Here is a 17,966-nt window from a genome sequence, read left to right as displayed (position 1 = left end):
TCCTTTAGTCTTCATATTCCATGAGCAATCTTTCTGAGAAAGTGGAAAAATATTGCTGTTTTCTGGGTCGGAATCTATCCATCTAGCACTTATCGTTGATTAGTTTTTTTTACCTTGAAGTATTTTTTAGCTCCTCACATCAACTGGCTTCATGCCTTATCTGGAATGATTTTCATAAAATAAAAATCCAACCCGTTTTCAAAAAGATAATAACAGATTTTTGACAACTTTCCTCACCCTACAATCCAGTGAATCTAAAAAAAAATATCAGATAAAAATGCCAGAAACTAATGATTATATTTTTAAAGAAATATTTAATTATACGAAAAACAAAAAAGAAAAATATTCTATTTGTCTTTTCAAATCAATATCTAAAGAGAAGTCGTTTGTGTGTCTGTAAGTCTTGGACTAAAACTCCAAAACTAGAATATTTTTACCTAAAACATATCTATAATCTATATATAAAGAGAGGAAGAAAGAAGGAAATGGATGTAAATTCAGCTTACCCAAAAATCCAAAGCAGTAAAATATAGAAATCTTTAAGACACTGTTTTGTTTATTAGTTTTATTCTGGCACTTGATTGGACACATACACAGAGAACTCGAATGCTTACTAGACACTACCTTCGAATGTCTGTACACAGGTTTGCCAAGACAACCTGGCATGAGGACACTTTCTTCTAGAAGTAAACCCTGACCAAATATTCAAAATCATACAGTATCTGCAGCCCAAATAAGATCTCACTATAGCTAACCCACACTAGCTTTTACGAGGAATGGTGCACATTCTCCAAGTGATGTTACCTCAAGTAACAGCACGAAGCTGAATACTCCACTAGATTAGATAAATTTTTGTCCTGGAGTCCAGTAAAACCAAGAGATCAAAAAGAAAGATATGCTATAACATAATAGAATGGTTAATTGGGGAGAGGAAAATTATGTCCTCAACTTCTTTACTAACTCTGTGCTTGTTAGATAAAGAATTTGAAATAATTATGCAAATATCTATGTTCTCATGTAGAGTTCAAGTGTTAGCCTTAGGTAGGGTGTCCTCTTGATTTCTAAGAACTTAGATTGAAAGAAAATGAAAAATATATAAAAACAAATATATTCTATTTTATTTGGGTTTGAAAATTCAGTCAAGAATGACATAAGCCCTTTTCTGTTTAGGTTTATTTTATTTGATTGCTGTAGGCATGTGCATTTGTTCAAAACTTGTTTATGAGGTCAAACATAAGATGATTCCCAATTGTATTGTTTTCTTTTATCATACTCATCTAGTGAAAGGATTAAAATTGCTTTCAAATTTGTGCAATCCATCATTTTAGTAATTATAGGACAAACCAGATTCGTGACAAAGAATTTCAAAAACTACCTGGCAAATATACCCAGTGCACCAAGTGCAAGAGATACAAATAATTGTGCTTAAAGGGACAAGTAGAATTTAAAAAAAGATCTCTCAGTAAGGGGTCTCTGAAATAGCGACTAATGTCGAATTCAGTAGAATGCCCCATCCCCAGCAATTTTTTTTTTTTTTTTTTTTTTTTTTTTTTTTTAATGGAGAGTAGAAAACGCATTGTGGATGCGTTATCGGCAGCTCCTGTTACTCTCGCTTCTTCTTATTTGTCCCTCAGTCCTCATTTTTTAATGAGTGATTTTTCTGACAAAGGGAGAAGAAAAAGCTGTTTTCTAGGTTGGCAGTATTTTGCGCGAACAGTTGGCAGAGATGGCGGAAATTTTCTGTTTCTATGTCTATCCTTGTAGCCATGTCACTAGTAAGGGTGCTGGAGGTAAACGTTTTGTCTGGGCTGACGTTATCCACCTGATAGTCAGGGGCCCGAACCTTGGATTAACCACTAAGGAGGCTGTCCTATCAGCAGGTGCGAAGTACTGGGGCTGCTGTATATCCATTTGGTGAATGGATTCTGGACCATGCATTAGCTTCTGGTGGGGCCTCTCGATGCCATACTAGTGGGTAATTGTTACGGCTTTACCTTATCATTAGCTACAAATAAAAAAAAAAAAAATTCTTCGTTTCTTTTTCTCTCTTAGTTTCCCCTCTCTGTCCTGCTCTAAGTAAATCTGACGACCTAGTCCACAAATTCCAAAATTTCATCATGACAAGTTTCAAGAAAAAATACACGATTAAACCCGGTTCTCCAACTTCTAACGTAGACCCCTACTACCATGTCTCCTTCTCCAACATCAGGGGTCTACGTTCTAACCTTCCAGAGGTTGAAACCCAATTACAGGAGACTAAACCAGACCTTTTATTTTTAAGTGGAACTGGCATTGGACAGGCTATTTCCCTAGAAGAGTTCGCAATTAAAGGATACTCTAACTTAACTTCTAAATCTGACTCCCAAGATCGCCATGGGCATGGAATATGTGCCTATATTAGGGATAGCTTTCCATGTGGTAGGGACATCTCCAGGGAAGATCCTAACTTTTTTTTTTTTTTTTTTATTCAATTTTCACCCCAAACAAGGCACAGTGCCACTTTGAAGCAGGGGGCTACTATTAGGGAATTAATTAGCGGGGTCATTATGAAGGGAGAAGAGTAGAAAGATGTTTGTTAACATTACACTTGAACTTCTGCATATCATTGCAGTTGGGAAAGCAGAATCCCGGAAGGGAGTTCCAAAGACCCGCAGTTCTGGGGAAGAAACTATTGGAGTAAAAGGCTTTCTTGCACCGAGGGATCTCCACTGTAAAGGGATGAGACTTAGTAGCTTGTCGGGTTTGTCGGGGGTAGTTACGTCGGGGAGGTACAAGTGTTTGCAGTTCGTCAGAGCATTCACCATTAAAGTATTTGTAGAACAGGCAGAGGGATGCAACATCTCGTCGATGGGACAGAGGTTGAAGCCTAGATGACAGTTCAGGACCTATCAGGTTTGCGACTCTTTTTTGAACCCTGTCCAGGAGCGAGAGACAAGCAGCAGATGCACCAGCCCAGATGTGACAACAGTACTCCATACATGGGCGAATGGTTGCCTTATAGAGGTATAGGATACTGGCAGGCGTAAGTAGTTTTCTAGCACGGTAGAGGGAGCCAACCTTCCTTGCAGCAGCCTTGGCAATGCTCTCAATGAATCTATTCCAGTTCATATTCCCTGTAAACGTTAGGCCGAGGAGTTTAAAAGAAGTACTTTCAGGCAATGTGTTCTTGGCCATTGCTATTGGTGGTAGAGAAGGTTTCTTGTAGTTATTGAAGGAAACAAGCTTAGTCTTAGCAGCATTGAATGAGACCAACCATTTTTGTCCCCATTCCACTACGGATTGGAGGTCATCCTCTAGTGTTTCTGCCATTTTCTTAGATATGTGTTCATTTGTTTTCCCCTCATATCTGTTATAGAGAGTGGTGTCATCGGCAAATATACCCATCTCCGAAACAATATTATCAGGGAGGTCGTTTATGAATATCAGGAACAATAGAGGTCCAAGGATAGACCCTATATGTGCTTCCGGGTTGCTTTAGCTCACACTACGGCATTTATATTTACTCTCTATCGCCCCCATAACAGCGGAGTTACTATCTTTCAAAGCATATCTGAGAAAATTGACCAAGTCTTATCTGCTTATCCTTCAGCTAACATTCACGTATGTGGTGACTTCAATGTTCACAACGTCGAATGGTTGACCCACTCTAACAAGACCGATGATAAGGGGAGGTTCTGTCATGATTTCTCCATTGCCTATGACCTCACTCAGATTGTTCAGGAACCCACCCGTGTGCCCGACAATGACGGCCAGTATGCAAGCCTACTAGACCTTTTTCTCACAACTTGCCCTGAACTATGTTCAGTTTCTGTTCTGTCGCCTCTTGGCTCTTCCGACCACTCTGTTGCATCAATTAAGATAAAAATGAAATGTAATAAGTCCCCAGACGTACCTCTCCATCGTACAGTATATCGATACACTAAGGCTGACTGGGATAGCTTCCATACATTTATATCTGATCTACCTCTGCATTCCATGTTTAAAAAGGATGTGTCCTCTATAGTATTAGACCTGACGGAGTGGTTAATTGTAGGTATTGACCGTTTCATACCCTCGAAAAAGTTTCAGCAAAAACCTAACAGCCAGCCATGGTTCTCTCCAGAATGTGCTGCTGCCATTGCGCACAGAAATCACTTTTTCCACTGTTTCCAACGTAATAGATGTATGGAAACTAAAGCCGCTTTCAGGACTGCCAGCAACCATTGTAAGAAAGTAATAAAGAATGCAAGAGAGTTGTATGCTCAATCTGTTAAGTCCAAAGTAGCTGAGCAGCGGCTTGGTTCCCACCAGTTTTGGCAAATAGCAAACAGAATCCTGAACAGAAGCGTGTGCTCCATCCCAACTATTATCAATGGACCTGAGGTAATCTCGTCAGCATCAGACAAAGCCAAACTCTTTGTCAAGAACTTTGCAGCTAATTCTACCCTTTGCGATCAAGGCCGCCAAACCCCAATATTTCCTCCTGTATCAGAAAACACGCTATGTGATATACGTATATCTGTACGTGATGTTGCCAAGCTAATCAAAAACCTTGATTCCAGTAAAGCAACTGGCCCTGACGGTATTCCAATTATAGTACTCAAAAAACTTCAATCTGAACTAGCACCCATACTTACAAAACTGTTTAAACGTTGTCTTAAGGAGAATAGTTTCCCATCTCCCTGGAAAATCTCATCAGTATGCCCTGTATTTAAGAATTCAGGTGATCGCTCATCCCCCTCTCAGTACTGGCCAATAAGTCTCCTGTGCGTCATGAGTAAGTTGCTGGAATCTGTGTTAAATACAGAAGTAATCAACCATCTCAACAAAAATAACCTTCTTAGTGACACTCAATATGGTTTCCGTTCTGCTAGATCTACAGCAGATGTGCTTACAGTTATCTCATAGGATTAGCAAATCTCTATGGAGGCAACCTTTCTAGGGCAATTGCTCTTGACATATCTAAGGCCTTTGATAGGGTATGGCATAAAGGTTTACTTCATAAGATCTCTAGCTATGGTATTGCTGGAAATGTCTTCTCAATTATTAAATCATTTCTTTCTGATAGGTTCATAAGAGTAGTAGTTGAGGGGCAAAAATCAGAAGCTCACAGTATTAATGCCGGTGTCCCTCAGGGGTCCATCCTGGGCCCAACTCTTTTCCTGATCTACATTAATGATCTTCCAAATCACATCCTTACATCATTTGTAGACATTTATGCTGACGACACTACCATTTATGGTAGCACATCTAAGACAGTAAACGACCAAGTTCTCTCCAATTCTCTCTCCTCTGATCTTGAGCACGTAGTACAATGGGGTAAGGAGTGGCTGGTTACTTTTAATGCATCTAAAACCAAGCTTCTCTCTTTACATCATCAACATTCTGATCCACATCTGGCATCAATTGAAATGAATGGCTCTCGTCTTCAGGAGGCCTCAAGTTTTGACAAGCTTCTTGGCTTGACCATTACTCCTGATCTTAAATGGAACACGTACATCAAATCTGTTGCCAAGGCCGCTGGAAAAATGGTGGGATCTTTCAATCGATCCAGTAGATATCTCACTGCTGATGCTATTCTCTATCTATATAAGAGCCAGGTACGTCCAAGAATGGAATACTCTTGCCACATCTGGGCAGGAGCTGCTAGAAAGGACTTGGCCTGCCTTGATAGAGTTTAAAATAGACTTCGTAGCCTCGTAAGAGATGTCCTTTTCTCTTCTTTGCAACCCCTATCTCACAGAAGAGATGTTGCGAGTTTGTCTCTGATGTATCGTTATTTTCATGGAAAGTGTTCGACTGAGCTTCAATCTATGGTCCCCCCTCGCCAAACTTTCACAAGAAACACTCGTCTAGCTGTAAACACTATCAATAATTCCCCCCACTTTTTATCTGTGCCTAAACCTAAACGTAGATTCCATGAACAAAGCTTCTTTCTTAGAACTGCACGCCTGTGGAATTGTCTTCCGTTTTCCTGCTTTCCGGCTGACTACAATATGGTTGTCTTCAAGTCTAAAGTAAATAAGTTCTTGATGAGCCGTTCCATATAAGTTATCAAATTTACCAAATTTTCATTACTAATGATTACTATGTTGTCCAATTTCTACTGTACACTCTTTAACCCTTATCCTTGAGTGGCCTCTTGGCCTTGATAATGTGGTGATGCCTATGTAAAAAAAAAAAAAAAAAAAAAAAATTATAAGGAGATCCCAATGGTTTGTTAACTTTTTGCTGAGACTAATTCACTTATGAATATGGCCGTGATACTCACTAGGTGTCTTTCAATCATAGTCTTTTTTTAGTAATTACTTTAATTTTTGCTTAGAAAATAGAGCAGTAATAATAAAGTATTTCTTTTGCTGTAGGTATGCATGCGAGCACTGGGATTTGAAGTGAAAAAAACCAACGTCTTGAAGATTCTTCATGATTATGATATTGAAGGAATTGGTAAAATTGGTTTTGATGATTTCAATGAAGTCAGTAAGTATATATCTTATATATAATGTAAAGCCAAGCAAAGTGGCTATATGTAAATATTAAATAGCATTTCTCAAACCAAGAAGAGAATAAGGACCCCAAATAACTTGAGCTAAAAAGGAAAACAAAAGGACAGATTTCGGTTGACATTGGTTTGACCTTGACCTTCGCACATGTATGTGGTCTCTGAAAAGAAATATTTAATGACTGACATGTTTGAATTTTTGCAATTGTTTTGCCAATCTTCAACACTAAAATTTATTTTTTTATGTAGAATGCATTTTTTTTTATATATTTATACTTTTTAATAAAACTATTTAAACCAAACATTTTTAAATTTTCTAAATAAGGAAAAACCTGCTAAAGCAAATATTTTCATCACAGGCATTGTTCCAGTCCACAGTGTTACATTTTGGAAGGAACAAGCTTCCTACAATGAGGCATTCTGGATTGATATTTTTATTACAAAAAAAAAAAGTTACATTATATGCAAAACATTTTGTGGGGAAAAGAATTTTCCTTACATCAAAAACCGATTTAATAATTGAGAATTTAGGATGCTGATTAGAATCGCCACAAACGGTTTATTAAATCAGTGTTCAGTTGTAGATGATCTCACTTTAGATTTCTATCTGAAGGAATTTCTATGACTTGAAAGACACTCAGAAAATATTTTTCAGATTGTGCGATACAATCTCTGAACATCATCCATTTATTTAAATGTATTTTGTTTAAATATGTTTGGTTCTCTCCATTAAAAACTTGTATTTTACTTTGCCATTGTGGGGAGGCAAGTAAATAACAGTTTTTTTTATTATTAAAATAAAAATTACAAAAAGATTTGTAAATAAAATCATGTATTTTATTATGATTATTATGCATAAAACTTGCCTCGGTCTAAAAAGATTTCTCCTTCACTGACAGCAGACAGGAAAGGTTAGCATGCTAGATTTTCAATTTTTACAACAGTTTTTAATGTCGGGAAAATCCTGTTATTAAAATGTTTTTGTGATATTACACTTCATCTTTTCTCTCCTTGGTAAGTGACAAAGAAGTGCTTATTTTGGAGAGCTTGTCCCTCCAAAAATTGAACACTATGGATTGGAAAAGCAGGTTTTCTCTTTCAAAACTGTCCTTGATGATTTGGCACGGAGCAAAATGTAGTATATGAGTAATGTTGTCGTATGCTGTGATACTACACTTCATCTTTTTAAAAATAGAAGTAATAAAGGTTTGTAAATAAAATTATGTATTTTTCAAATCTTGCTTGTTTATACTTGCTTGATTTTATTGTAGATAAAATCATGTTCCCCACAAAATGTTTGGTAAATAATATAACTTGTTTTTTTATTTATTAATTTTTTGGAAATACTAGCAGTTTACCCTATTTACTGTTCATAACTTGCCCTACATGTGAATATACTTTATGTAATATTTCAAATGTTTAAACCAATAATTGTCTGAGTAATTTCGTAGAGGTCAATTTCTTTAACTTTGACCCCAATTTTGACCCCCTTAACATTTATTATTTTGGTCTCAAATCAAAATAAAAAGTTTTACCCATGTCCAAGTTACCTACATCTAAAATTTCAAGTGTTTAGACCCAAAATTGGCAGAGGAATTTGGTAGAATCTGCAACGGTCAACTCTTTCAACTTTGACCTTTTGGTAGCCAAATTTTTGCCCCAAAACTGATTAAAATGCTTACCGCATGTCTGAATACCAGTTATGTATAAATTTCAAATGTTTAGGCCCAAAATTGGCTGAGTAGTTTGCTAAACACCACAAAGGTCAAATCTTTTAAATAGATCAAATTTTCAACCCAAACCAATTAAAAAGTTTGCCCTATCTCTGAATACCCTTTATGTAAAATTTCAAATGTTTAGACCAGAAAATAGCTGTATAATTTGGTAGAGACCGCAGAGGTCAAATATTTTAAACTTTAACCTCAATTTTGACCCCTTAACATTTATTTTTTTGGGCTTAAATCAGATTATTAAGTTTGACCCATGTCCAAGTAACCTACATTTAAAATTTCAAGTGTTTAGACCCAAAATTGGTGGAGGAGTTTGGTAGAGTTTTCAAGGGTCAAATTGTTGAACTTTGACCACCTTGACGGCCAAATTTCTGGCCGAAAACCAATTAAAAAGATTTTCCCAAATCTCAATACTCCTTATGTCAAATCTCAAGTCTGTAGACCGAAAATTGACAGTTATTTGGTAGAGAAATGTACACACACACATACGCATTTTCACTTTTATAGATATAGAAATTTATCCAGAGTGACTCATTTTCGGAAGTTTGTTCCTCTTAAAATGGAACACCATGGATTGGAATACTTGGTTTTTCCTTATCTCTATACATAATAAAACAGACGCAATTTTTACCCTCTGGAAAAAAGAGTTGTAGGTTTGCAACCGCAGGCGCTACTTATAATTCATTATGATCAGACTATTAGCTGCTATCTTATGTAGGTTTAGCACATATTTGCAGTCACATTCATCCGTTATAATAAAATCTTATAAATTCTTAGGAGCATCACAATCCAAACTATGTCTTAGTTAGCAGAGGCAGCAAAACTATCTTTCCCTAATTATTTTCTATTCACATTCTCCTATTTGTAACCGGGAAGTTCATTGCATTGTCTGCAAATTTTACAATTTCACTGTCTGTATTTGGATCATCGACATGAATTTGAATTTGCCTTTTCATTTTTAGTTTGTAAAATAATAAGGGCTACCGTAGAAAAGTTCATAAAATCCCATTGGTTGTCCGCTTGCATTCCTTGGATTAAGGGGATATCCATTTCCGGTATTTTTTGAATGGTTAAAAACAAGACAAGATGGCATCAACTGAACAGCCATACAACATCGCTTATCACAAAATCTCTTACGGGACACACTATTGGTCATCTTCCTCCTCTCTGTCTTTTTTATCTTCTTCTTTTATGCAAAACCTTCACACAGTTTCTTAAAGGACACTCTATTTTTTCATGTTCTTTGTTTTTTGGGGTTTTTTTCATCTTCTTTGATGTCTTCATATTTTTAATCATTTTCGTCATTGTTTTCTTAGCTATTTAGTCATTCTTTGACGCCCATATGTAAACACAGACACTGTTTTCTTTTTTCTGGCCAGCACACCGGTGCTTCCTTATTATTTGTTTCTGTCATTTTATTTTTCTTTCTTATCGTTCTTCTTTTTCTTCTCCTTCTCCTACATAAAACTTATAGACAATTTCTTACGGGATGTTTATGGGACACATTAATGATGTAATAAAGAGTTTTTCTCAAGTACAACTTTTGATTCGCCAATTAAAATGCTTAAAAATTCCTTTACAATTTTTCCAAAACGAACATACATAATGTACTATCAGTAAGGTTTTCAGATTTCCACCATAGCTTGCACAGGTTTTCACCTTCATTTACAGAATGTATATCATATCAAGAAATATCTCAAAATAACTTTTATAATCATTAGTTTTTTGAGAGACCATATACTTTTACAAATTGTGCAATACTTACCATGTACAGTATAAGTACAGTATATAAAATATGGCACGGTCTATATTCTGCATAATGACAAAACATGTTGCGAGATAACATCTACGCCAACACAGTGACCTTCACATCGGTTATGGCCACCATTCACTAACACTTGATGATTGTGACAAAAAGTTTAGGCAGCGAGTGCCCACAATACAGCAATAACTTACAGCGCCCACCAGGGCCTGCCTGTGCCATTAACTAACAGTAACCACCTAAAAAGATTACTATCCCCGAGTTATCGCAGATAACAATCATAACCACCACTAGATAACAGTCCATGATACTGACTGCCATGCACCACTGTGACAGTTGTACAGGCAAGTAACTACCTTAAAATAACACTAATTGTCAATTATGACAATCAATGGATTCTGCTAGCTGCCACTGTCAGAGAATGCAAAACAGTGGAATCAAAATGCTTTCATTTTGACCACTGCTACCAGTGCTCGTAATTTTCTTGAGCCGAGAATGAGTACTACTAGCAACCGCCGCCATCTACCTGTGTTCTATGTTAATATTTTTAGCTATTTATCAATAGTCAGTAATTTACATCACTCATAAATAACAATAATGCACTGGATAATCAAAGGTTATTTTGTTTTACAGGTAACTATAGCTGTTTTGGTTTTATGTCATATTTCTACCAGGCAACGCCGGTACACAGGTCGTGCTAGTTTAAAAAATAAACCGTGGACGAATAAATAGTTTGGTTCAAATAGTTTTATTAAAAAGTTTTGTAAAACTTTTGTTGATGAATGTGAATTTTACAAAAGTTTTGTAAAACTAAGATATCACAAAGAGACGTTGCGAGCCTGTCTTTGTTTTATCGTTATTTCCATGGCAGATGTTCATCTGAGCTCCAATCTCTGGTCCCCCCTTGCCAATCTTTCACGATAAACACCAGTCTGGCTGAAGCCACTGTCATTAATTTTCTCCACTCTTTATCTGTGCCTAAATCAAAATGTAGATTCCATTAACAAAGCTTCTTTCTTAGAAGTGCACGACTGTGGAACTCTCTTCCGTTTGCCTGTTTCCTACCTGACTACAACTTGGATGTCTTCAAGTCCAACATAAACAAATTCCTGATAAACCGCCCCCTTAAGTAAGACACTTTATCAAATCTCCAATACTAACGATTACTACGATACTATCCCATTGATTACTGTACACGCAATAACCCTTATCCCCGAGTGGCTTCTGGGCCTTGATAAGTGGTGACCTCCATGTAAAAAATAATATATATATATATAAAATGCACTCTACATAAAAAATAAATTTTGGTTGCAAAACAATCACGAAAATTCAAACAAGTCTGTTCTTTTTTTTTTTTTTTTGTTTTTTACAAAGACCATGTACATGTGCAAAGGTCAAGGTCAAACCAGTGTCAATCAAAATCTGTCCTTTTGTTTTTCCCTTCTTGGTGCCATTTCTCATACAAAGCTAATATTTAATTTTGTTTTGCCAGTTTCTGTCCATTTTAAGTGTGATAAAAAGAAAAACTCAGACTGTATTAAACATTTTTCTGACTAATGACAAAACTTTCTTTGTTTTTTGATGGTCAATAACTACGCTTGAAAGTTTTCTTGGAAAAAACGTACAAATGAAGTTAGTAAAAATAAACAAAAAGTACATTTTTCATTTTCTGTTTGGTTTTAGTCAATAACTTTATTTCTGGTGGTAAAGTACTGAATGCACTAAACAGGTTGTGTTATGGTCAAGATTATTTGCTCTTTTTAACTTCCGGTTTCTGCTATCATTTGGCTGGATAATTAGTAGGGCTATGACAACATTGTTTTCATTGTTCAACAACATTCATTTTCATTGTTTTAACTCTCAAGTATATATCCGACACAGTTAATCAACCAAGAACCACATCACTCTATATAAAAGCATATAAGATATGAATGAATGCACATTCAAGAGTCAAAACAATGAAAGGAATATGCTGTTGTCCTAGCTCTAATAATTAGTCATGATCAGGCAGTCAAGAAAGCCATTCTTAACATGAGGAGTAGGGGGGGGGGGGCTTTAAGATTATCTGAGAGGAAGATAATTAATCACCAGGGCCCATATCTTGCTTGTCATTGTCATTCCATCTGCAGATTAGAAACTGAAAATAAAGAGTAGACTATCTTGTCTATAACCATGGGTTGTTTTAGTTTTTTGCTTTTAATTACCTTTGAAGAAAATTCATTTCTCAATGGAAAAGATTTTCTCCAACTCTTGTTTTCTTTCTTTTCTTTCTCTCGCCTTCCTCCTCCTCACTTTAAAAAAATATTACATTTTTGATCTTAAATCCCTAGTTTAATTGTTTCTAATTGAACAACAGAACTTTTTTATGAGTTCTTTAAATCTAAAAGTACATTCTATTTACTATACAAGATTAGGTCAGAAAAAAATAATAATAGCTAATAAAAAATAAACTAAAACGTTTATCACTATTACAGGTTCCATTATTATTCTTATGCTGATTTTGCACACTATTATTTCTAATGATTTCTTGTTCATCATAACTGATGACATTCCTGGAATCTGAGTGACAGCAAATCTTCTCAAATATTACTGTAGTTTCCATTCAATAATTACTGATGTTAATCACTTGATGTTTTTGCATCAACCGTTGTCCATGACAACAGACAGGAATTTTCCCTGCAACCTGAGTGACAATAAGTTTCCTCATTATTCAAGTATTATCCATTCCCTTTTAATTGAAGTCTGGATGGTATGGTTTCTCCTTTGTCTTTCTGTCCCCACAAAACTTTACATACACACACCATAATATCAACTGATATTGGTTGTGCTGAGTTTTCTTTTTCTTTTTCTTTTTTATTGGGGGGACGGGCTCAAGTTATAGACTATTTCTTACGTATCACTAGATTTTGCAGAGTTCTCATGTTCTTAAATGTGTATCACTTTTCTTTTTGCTTGTATTTTTGTTTTAGTGTTATGAATGTTTTACTTAAACTTTCCTGTGATTTGTTTCTTTCCTAGTGATATGGTTTGTGTCTTTCCTAGTGATATGGTTTGTTTCTGCATTCTAAGATTTTACTTTCTATGTCAGCTGTTTTTAACAGATTCATGCTTTGTACAGTGTCAATCCTTCCTCTCATTCTTCATTGTCATTTTTCAAAACTGCTTCTAGTGCTCCTACAATTATTGGTATTTCTACAGTTTTCTTGTTCCATTGCACCTTCAGTTCTCTGTCAAGCTCCAGATATTTATTTACCGTATATACTTGTATATGAGTTGAATTTTTGGGAGACACTTTTAAGGTTATATTTTGGGGATTCAACTTATAATATTTTTGGTAATGTTAAAGAGTGACTCCGCGTTCAATCATAACATAGAAAATGCCAGGTAATCATAGTAATTAATCGCACTCCTTCTAAACCCCACTTCAGTATGTTTGCCAGCATGTAAGCACATGCACGGTTTTTCAGTGGGACGCTTAATAATAATTGGAATAGTTCTCGCAATGTTCATTCTCTCGACATGGCTGTAGGCCTAAGTTCAATATGATGTATTCGGTGATGATATGACAGTTTTTTTCATAGGTTAGGAAATGTAGTATTTATAATATGTCATTCTCTCCTAAATTCAACAAGTTTTAACAATTTAATGACAACTTTTTAATGAAACCATTTAATGGCACTTAACGTGTTCACATTATTATGGTATATTACGACTTGTACAATGTATGCATTTATGTTGTTATAGTACATGTCATAAATTATGTCTAAAAACAGTAACTGCACCTGGAATCTACAGCATGTCATTGATCAGAATGCCTGATTAGCAACATTTGCATTCGTTTCATGTAAGTGTGCAGTGGGTTGGTCCTATATATGAAAATCGAATAGATCACACTTGCATAAATGCATGTATTATCGCTTGCTAAGATACAATTTATATGTCTTACAAAAAACAAAACAAAAATAAATTATCTGCAAGAACAAGCCATGAAACGGACCATTTAACTTGTCTAGAATCTAGTCGACTTATACACAGGTAATACCGAAAATGACACAATTTTTGGTCTTAAAATGCACATCGACTTATACACAAGTATATACTGTAGTTAGTTTGTCTCCTTAAGTTTCATCCTGTCATTTGCTGGCACAGCAAGGTTTACTATTTGGTAGTGTTTTTCTTCACATTAACGACTACTATTACTAATAATCTATTTGTTTTTTTTGTTGCATAATGATACTCAAAATTTGTTTTTCTATCTTCAATGTATTACAGAATCATTTTTTTTTCCAGTGACAGATTTGATGCTTGAGAGAGATCCACAGACAGAACTTTTGAAAGCTTTCAAATTGTTTGATGATGATACCACAGGAAAAATCAGCTTAAGAAATCTAAGACGAGTTGCACGGTAAATGATTGACAGAAATTATTTTCTTTTTTGTAAAATCAACTTTAGAAAAAGTACATGATGGTTAAATATCCAAATTTCATTTTATAACCTCCATCAAAATAATAAACTGATGCAAATGAAACCATTTATAAATAACTAGATGTATCTTCCTTTTTTTTCTTTTACTTATTGTTTTACTCTTTGAACTATTCTAGTTTTGTTTTTTATCGAGTTATTTTAGTGATTCTGAAGGTTAACTGTAGTTATTACAGAATAGTTTGGTCATTAAATTGAACCAATTGTTAGAAAACTGTAACTAATTTTGTTAAAGCCATGTTTAAATCTCTTTCTAAAAAGTGCAGTGCTAATGACCTTGCAAGACCAGTACCAATCTACAAATAAAATGAACATAAGTGCTCGGCTGCTTATGGTTATCTTTGTCGACAAGACACTGATCGGTGATGACAGTTCAAATTCAGAATCCACGCTATGTGGCAATGTTGGCATGTAATTCGTGAGGGGGTGTGAGCAGTGTATGTGCGCCATATGAGATGTTATGTTGGCAGTTTTTGAAGTTGATTATTTATTGGAAAATGATATAGTAATTGTTACTGACCAGATCCTGAAGTATAGTACACTTACGTAGAATTATAGATGAAGAAACAACTCATAGTTAGGAAATGGATCCAGTATTACTTATGATCAAATAAAATAAATTATGCAACATGTGATTTTCTTCTCATCTCAAAAAAACTATGGATGCTCCCAGAAAGGGTACTTGCATGTTTATAATAATTTATATATTGAAGCATGGGTTACATAATCGCTTACCACACATCCTCTGGTCTAATATTACTTAAGTGCAGTGGTAGTGTTGCATAGAGGACAGACAACGCCAGAAAAAATTGGAAGGCTAGCATACATGCAATTATGAATCAAGCAAAACCAGATGTAAATTGGATTGCTGGCGATGATGTCAACCCAACACTCTGATCAAAGAATCGAGATCATGAAATAGAGAGAAAATATTTTAGCTGGATTGGAATTGATAAAAATGCAGAGCAATAAAACAACATTTCAAATTGAATATCAAAATAAGCAAACAATCAGATTCCGATCAAGAAATGTGGGTGAATGTCAATATAAGTCATAAACAAAGGCAGGCAGAGAGAGCAAGAAAGTCAGTGACACTTCTGCTGTCACCACATCAACAAGTACACATCACCCACATATCAACCTGAACTACCTCTCTTGTCATATTATCACTAATGTAAAATTGCTGTTGATTTAACAAGAGTCTCTTTGATTACAAAAACCACAGCTATCAGCATGTATATACTATTGGCACACTTTTAACAAAAAGTGCAAACCATAAATTATATAGAAGACAATATAATAGTAGGGACATATACAAGGTGGCCAAAAGCAGTGCTAGTGTCATTGTGCAATTTTCCTTCTCTTAGATTAGTTTCTCTGTCAAGCCTACTATGTTGATCATAGCTAAAGGGAAGAGAGATGGATTCATAAATTTCAGAAGTATATTAGAGATAGTGGCTTTACAGCCCTGACCAAACTTAATGCCATGTTTACACTGTTCCAAGCAACTTCTACTTCCTTTAACACCCTTGATATTTTTTAACCTAACGTTGGTAGTTTGTGACTTATCTGTAACTTTGATAATTATATTAACCTGTACCACATCAAAAAAAAAAAAAAAAAAAAAATAGCTAATGAAGTATAAAAGAACGAGTGTCAGAAACAATATCTTTCTCTGATAAATACTTGTCTAACATTAGTTATACTAATGAAATAGAAATAGTTACTGATTTATGAAGAAATTCTTTATTTCTACAGTTCAAGATAAATGTTATTACAACAATCAAAAGTAGATAATTTGTTGAAATGCATAGTTTGCCAAGGCCATAAAAAATGACATATTCTGTTTACTGATTCCCAACGTTTCTACAAGGGTTGTTTCAAAAGTAAAGCCTATTATTTTTTTTTTTTTTTCAACTCAAAAGTTCAACTTTGAAGATCAGTGTGGTACCATTAAAACAAGTGACCTTTTCTGCTCCAGAATTTATTTTTCTAGTCAGCACCATTCTAAATGCACTTTTGCCAAGAATTCAATCACTAATTTCTGCTTCTGATGCACGTCACTAACAGGGGGTTGCTTTCTCACACCGTCAGTATTTGCAACAGAGATTCCAGGTTATGAATGCATATGGCAGAATAAAAAATAGAATGGAATGTCCCTTGTATAATATAAATCTCTGTAGGAAGGTAACTTTCTAACTAGATATGTCTTTATTGTATGGCCATATTTTTGTCTTGCGTGTTAAAATTGCTTAACCTTTGACAAGATGAAAATCTCGAGAGCTCAATTGCAAAAAAAGTCCACAATTGATAATAGAATTGTTTTTCCCTTACAGAGAACTTGGTGAAAGCATGACGGATGATGAGTTGCGAGCAATGATTGATGAATTTGATAAAAATGGTGATGGCGAAAGTAAGTTTATTTGACTTCATTCTGGAATTTTTGCTTTCTTTTATTTAATTTGAATTTATTGATGAATTTCTTTTTTTTTTTCACTTCTTTTGCAGTTGACGAGGAAGAATTTCTTTCCATTATGACTGGAGATACGTGAATATAAAATGAAAATCATTCCATTTTTTTTTTTTGATAAAAAAATAAAGACAAACTTTTAATTTGCTTCCTATTTTTATTTATTTTTCATTTTTAAATTTGGTGGGTTTGTTTTACAATCCAGAGATTCGAAAACATGGTCAAAAAGTCAAAATATATAACAAATGTTACCAAAAGCAAGATAAGTTACTCTTCAACCTAGCTGGATAGGTTTTTAGTGTTTTTCCATTATGTTTATTCAGCTTGGAAAAAAAAAAATAAAAGTCATGTCAACCAGTACATGAGCACAAGTTAAAATGGTTGCAAACAACTAAATGAACCCATGTAGCAGTATAGGACCAATTCTTTGATCAAGCAGGCAGCCCAGTCTTTTCATTTTTCAAAATAGGACAATGAAAGCAGTTTCCTCTTCTAGTCAAGAAGAAATTTTCTCACTACATGACTTCCTATGACACAATATCCTGATCTGAACTCTATATGGCAATTCAAAATATATATGCATTAAAAAAAAAAAAAAAAAAAATCATTAAGTTGAATTTTAATTTAAAAAAAAAATAAATAAAGTTGTATTACTATTCATAGTTAACAAAGGACAAGAGCGCATGGCATTTTGATGATTACTCTTAGACACATAATGGAAATAAGAGTAAAAAACAAATTTTATTAAATTTATTACTAAAATTCTATTCAGTAATTTTTGGTATACACAAATGGAATAGTTTTATTTTAAACTAATATATTTCACTTGTTTATTAATCGAAACAACCATCAAATACTGCAACACTCATTCTTGGTATATCTGTTTTCAACTGCTTTGAAGTATTTGGGGTTTTTTATTAAATGTCACAATTATCCTGGGATATGGTAATCAAGTTATATTAAAAACATGCAATTCTCAAGAATGAAGAAACAATTTTAATAACGTTTTAAATATGTCAAATATATAATATTAATATATA

General features: G+C 34.6%; 1 protein-coding gene across 1 annotated transcript in view; it reads left to right on the top strand.

Annotated features, from left to right (window-relative positions):
* LOC145291403 (centrin-3-like) overlaps positions 1-17,270 on the top strand; it is a 35,331-nt gene extending 18,061 nt beyond the window's left edge. The window contains exons 3-6 of the mRNA XM_080137211.1: positions 6,345-6,459; positions 14,264-14,378; positions 16,793-16,869; positions 16,965-17,270. Of these exons, the coding sequence (XP_079993337.1) occupies positions 6,345-6,459; positions 14,264-14,378; positions 16,793-16,869; positions 16,965-17,008 (351 nt within the window). The 3' untranslated portion in view covers positions 17,009-17,270. The remainder of the gene's footprint in view (positions 1-6,344; positions 6,460-14,263; positions 14,379-16,792; positions 16,870-16,964) is intronic.
* The last annotated feature ends 696 nt before the right edge of the window (positions 17,271-17,966 follow it).

The sequence above is a fragment of the Euprymna scolopes genome, chromosome 2 (genome assembly GCF_053919585.1).
Source record: "Euprymna scolopes isolate OS-2025 chromosome 2, ASM5391958v1, whole genome shotgun sequence".
Taxonomy (NCBI): domain Eukaryota; kingdom Metazoa; phylum Mollusca; class Cephalopoda; order Sepiida; family Sepiolidae; genus Euprymna; species Euprymna scolopes.
The sequence above is the reverse complement of the archived record's forward strand: the minus strand, read 5'-3'. Positions and strand labels throughout refer to the sequence as shown.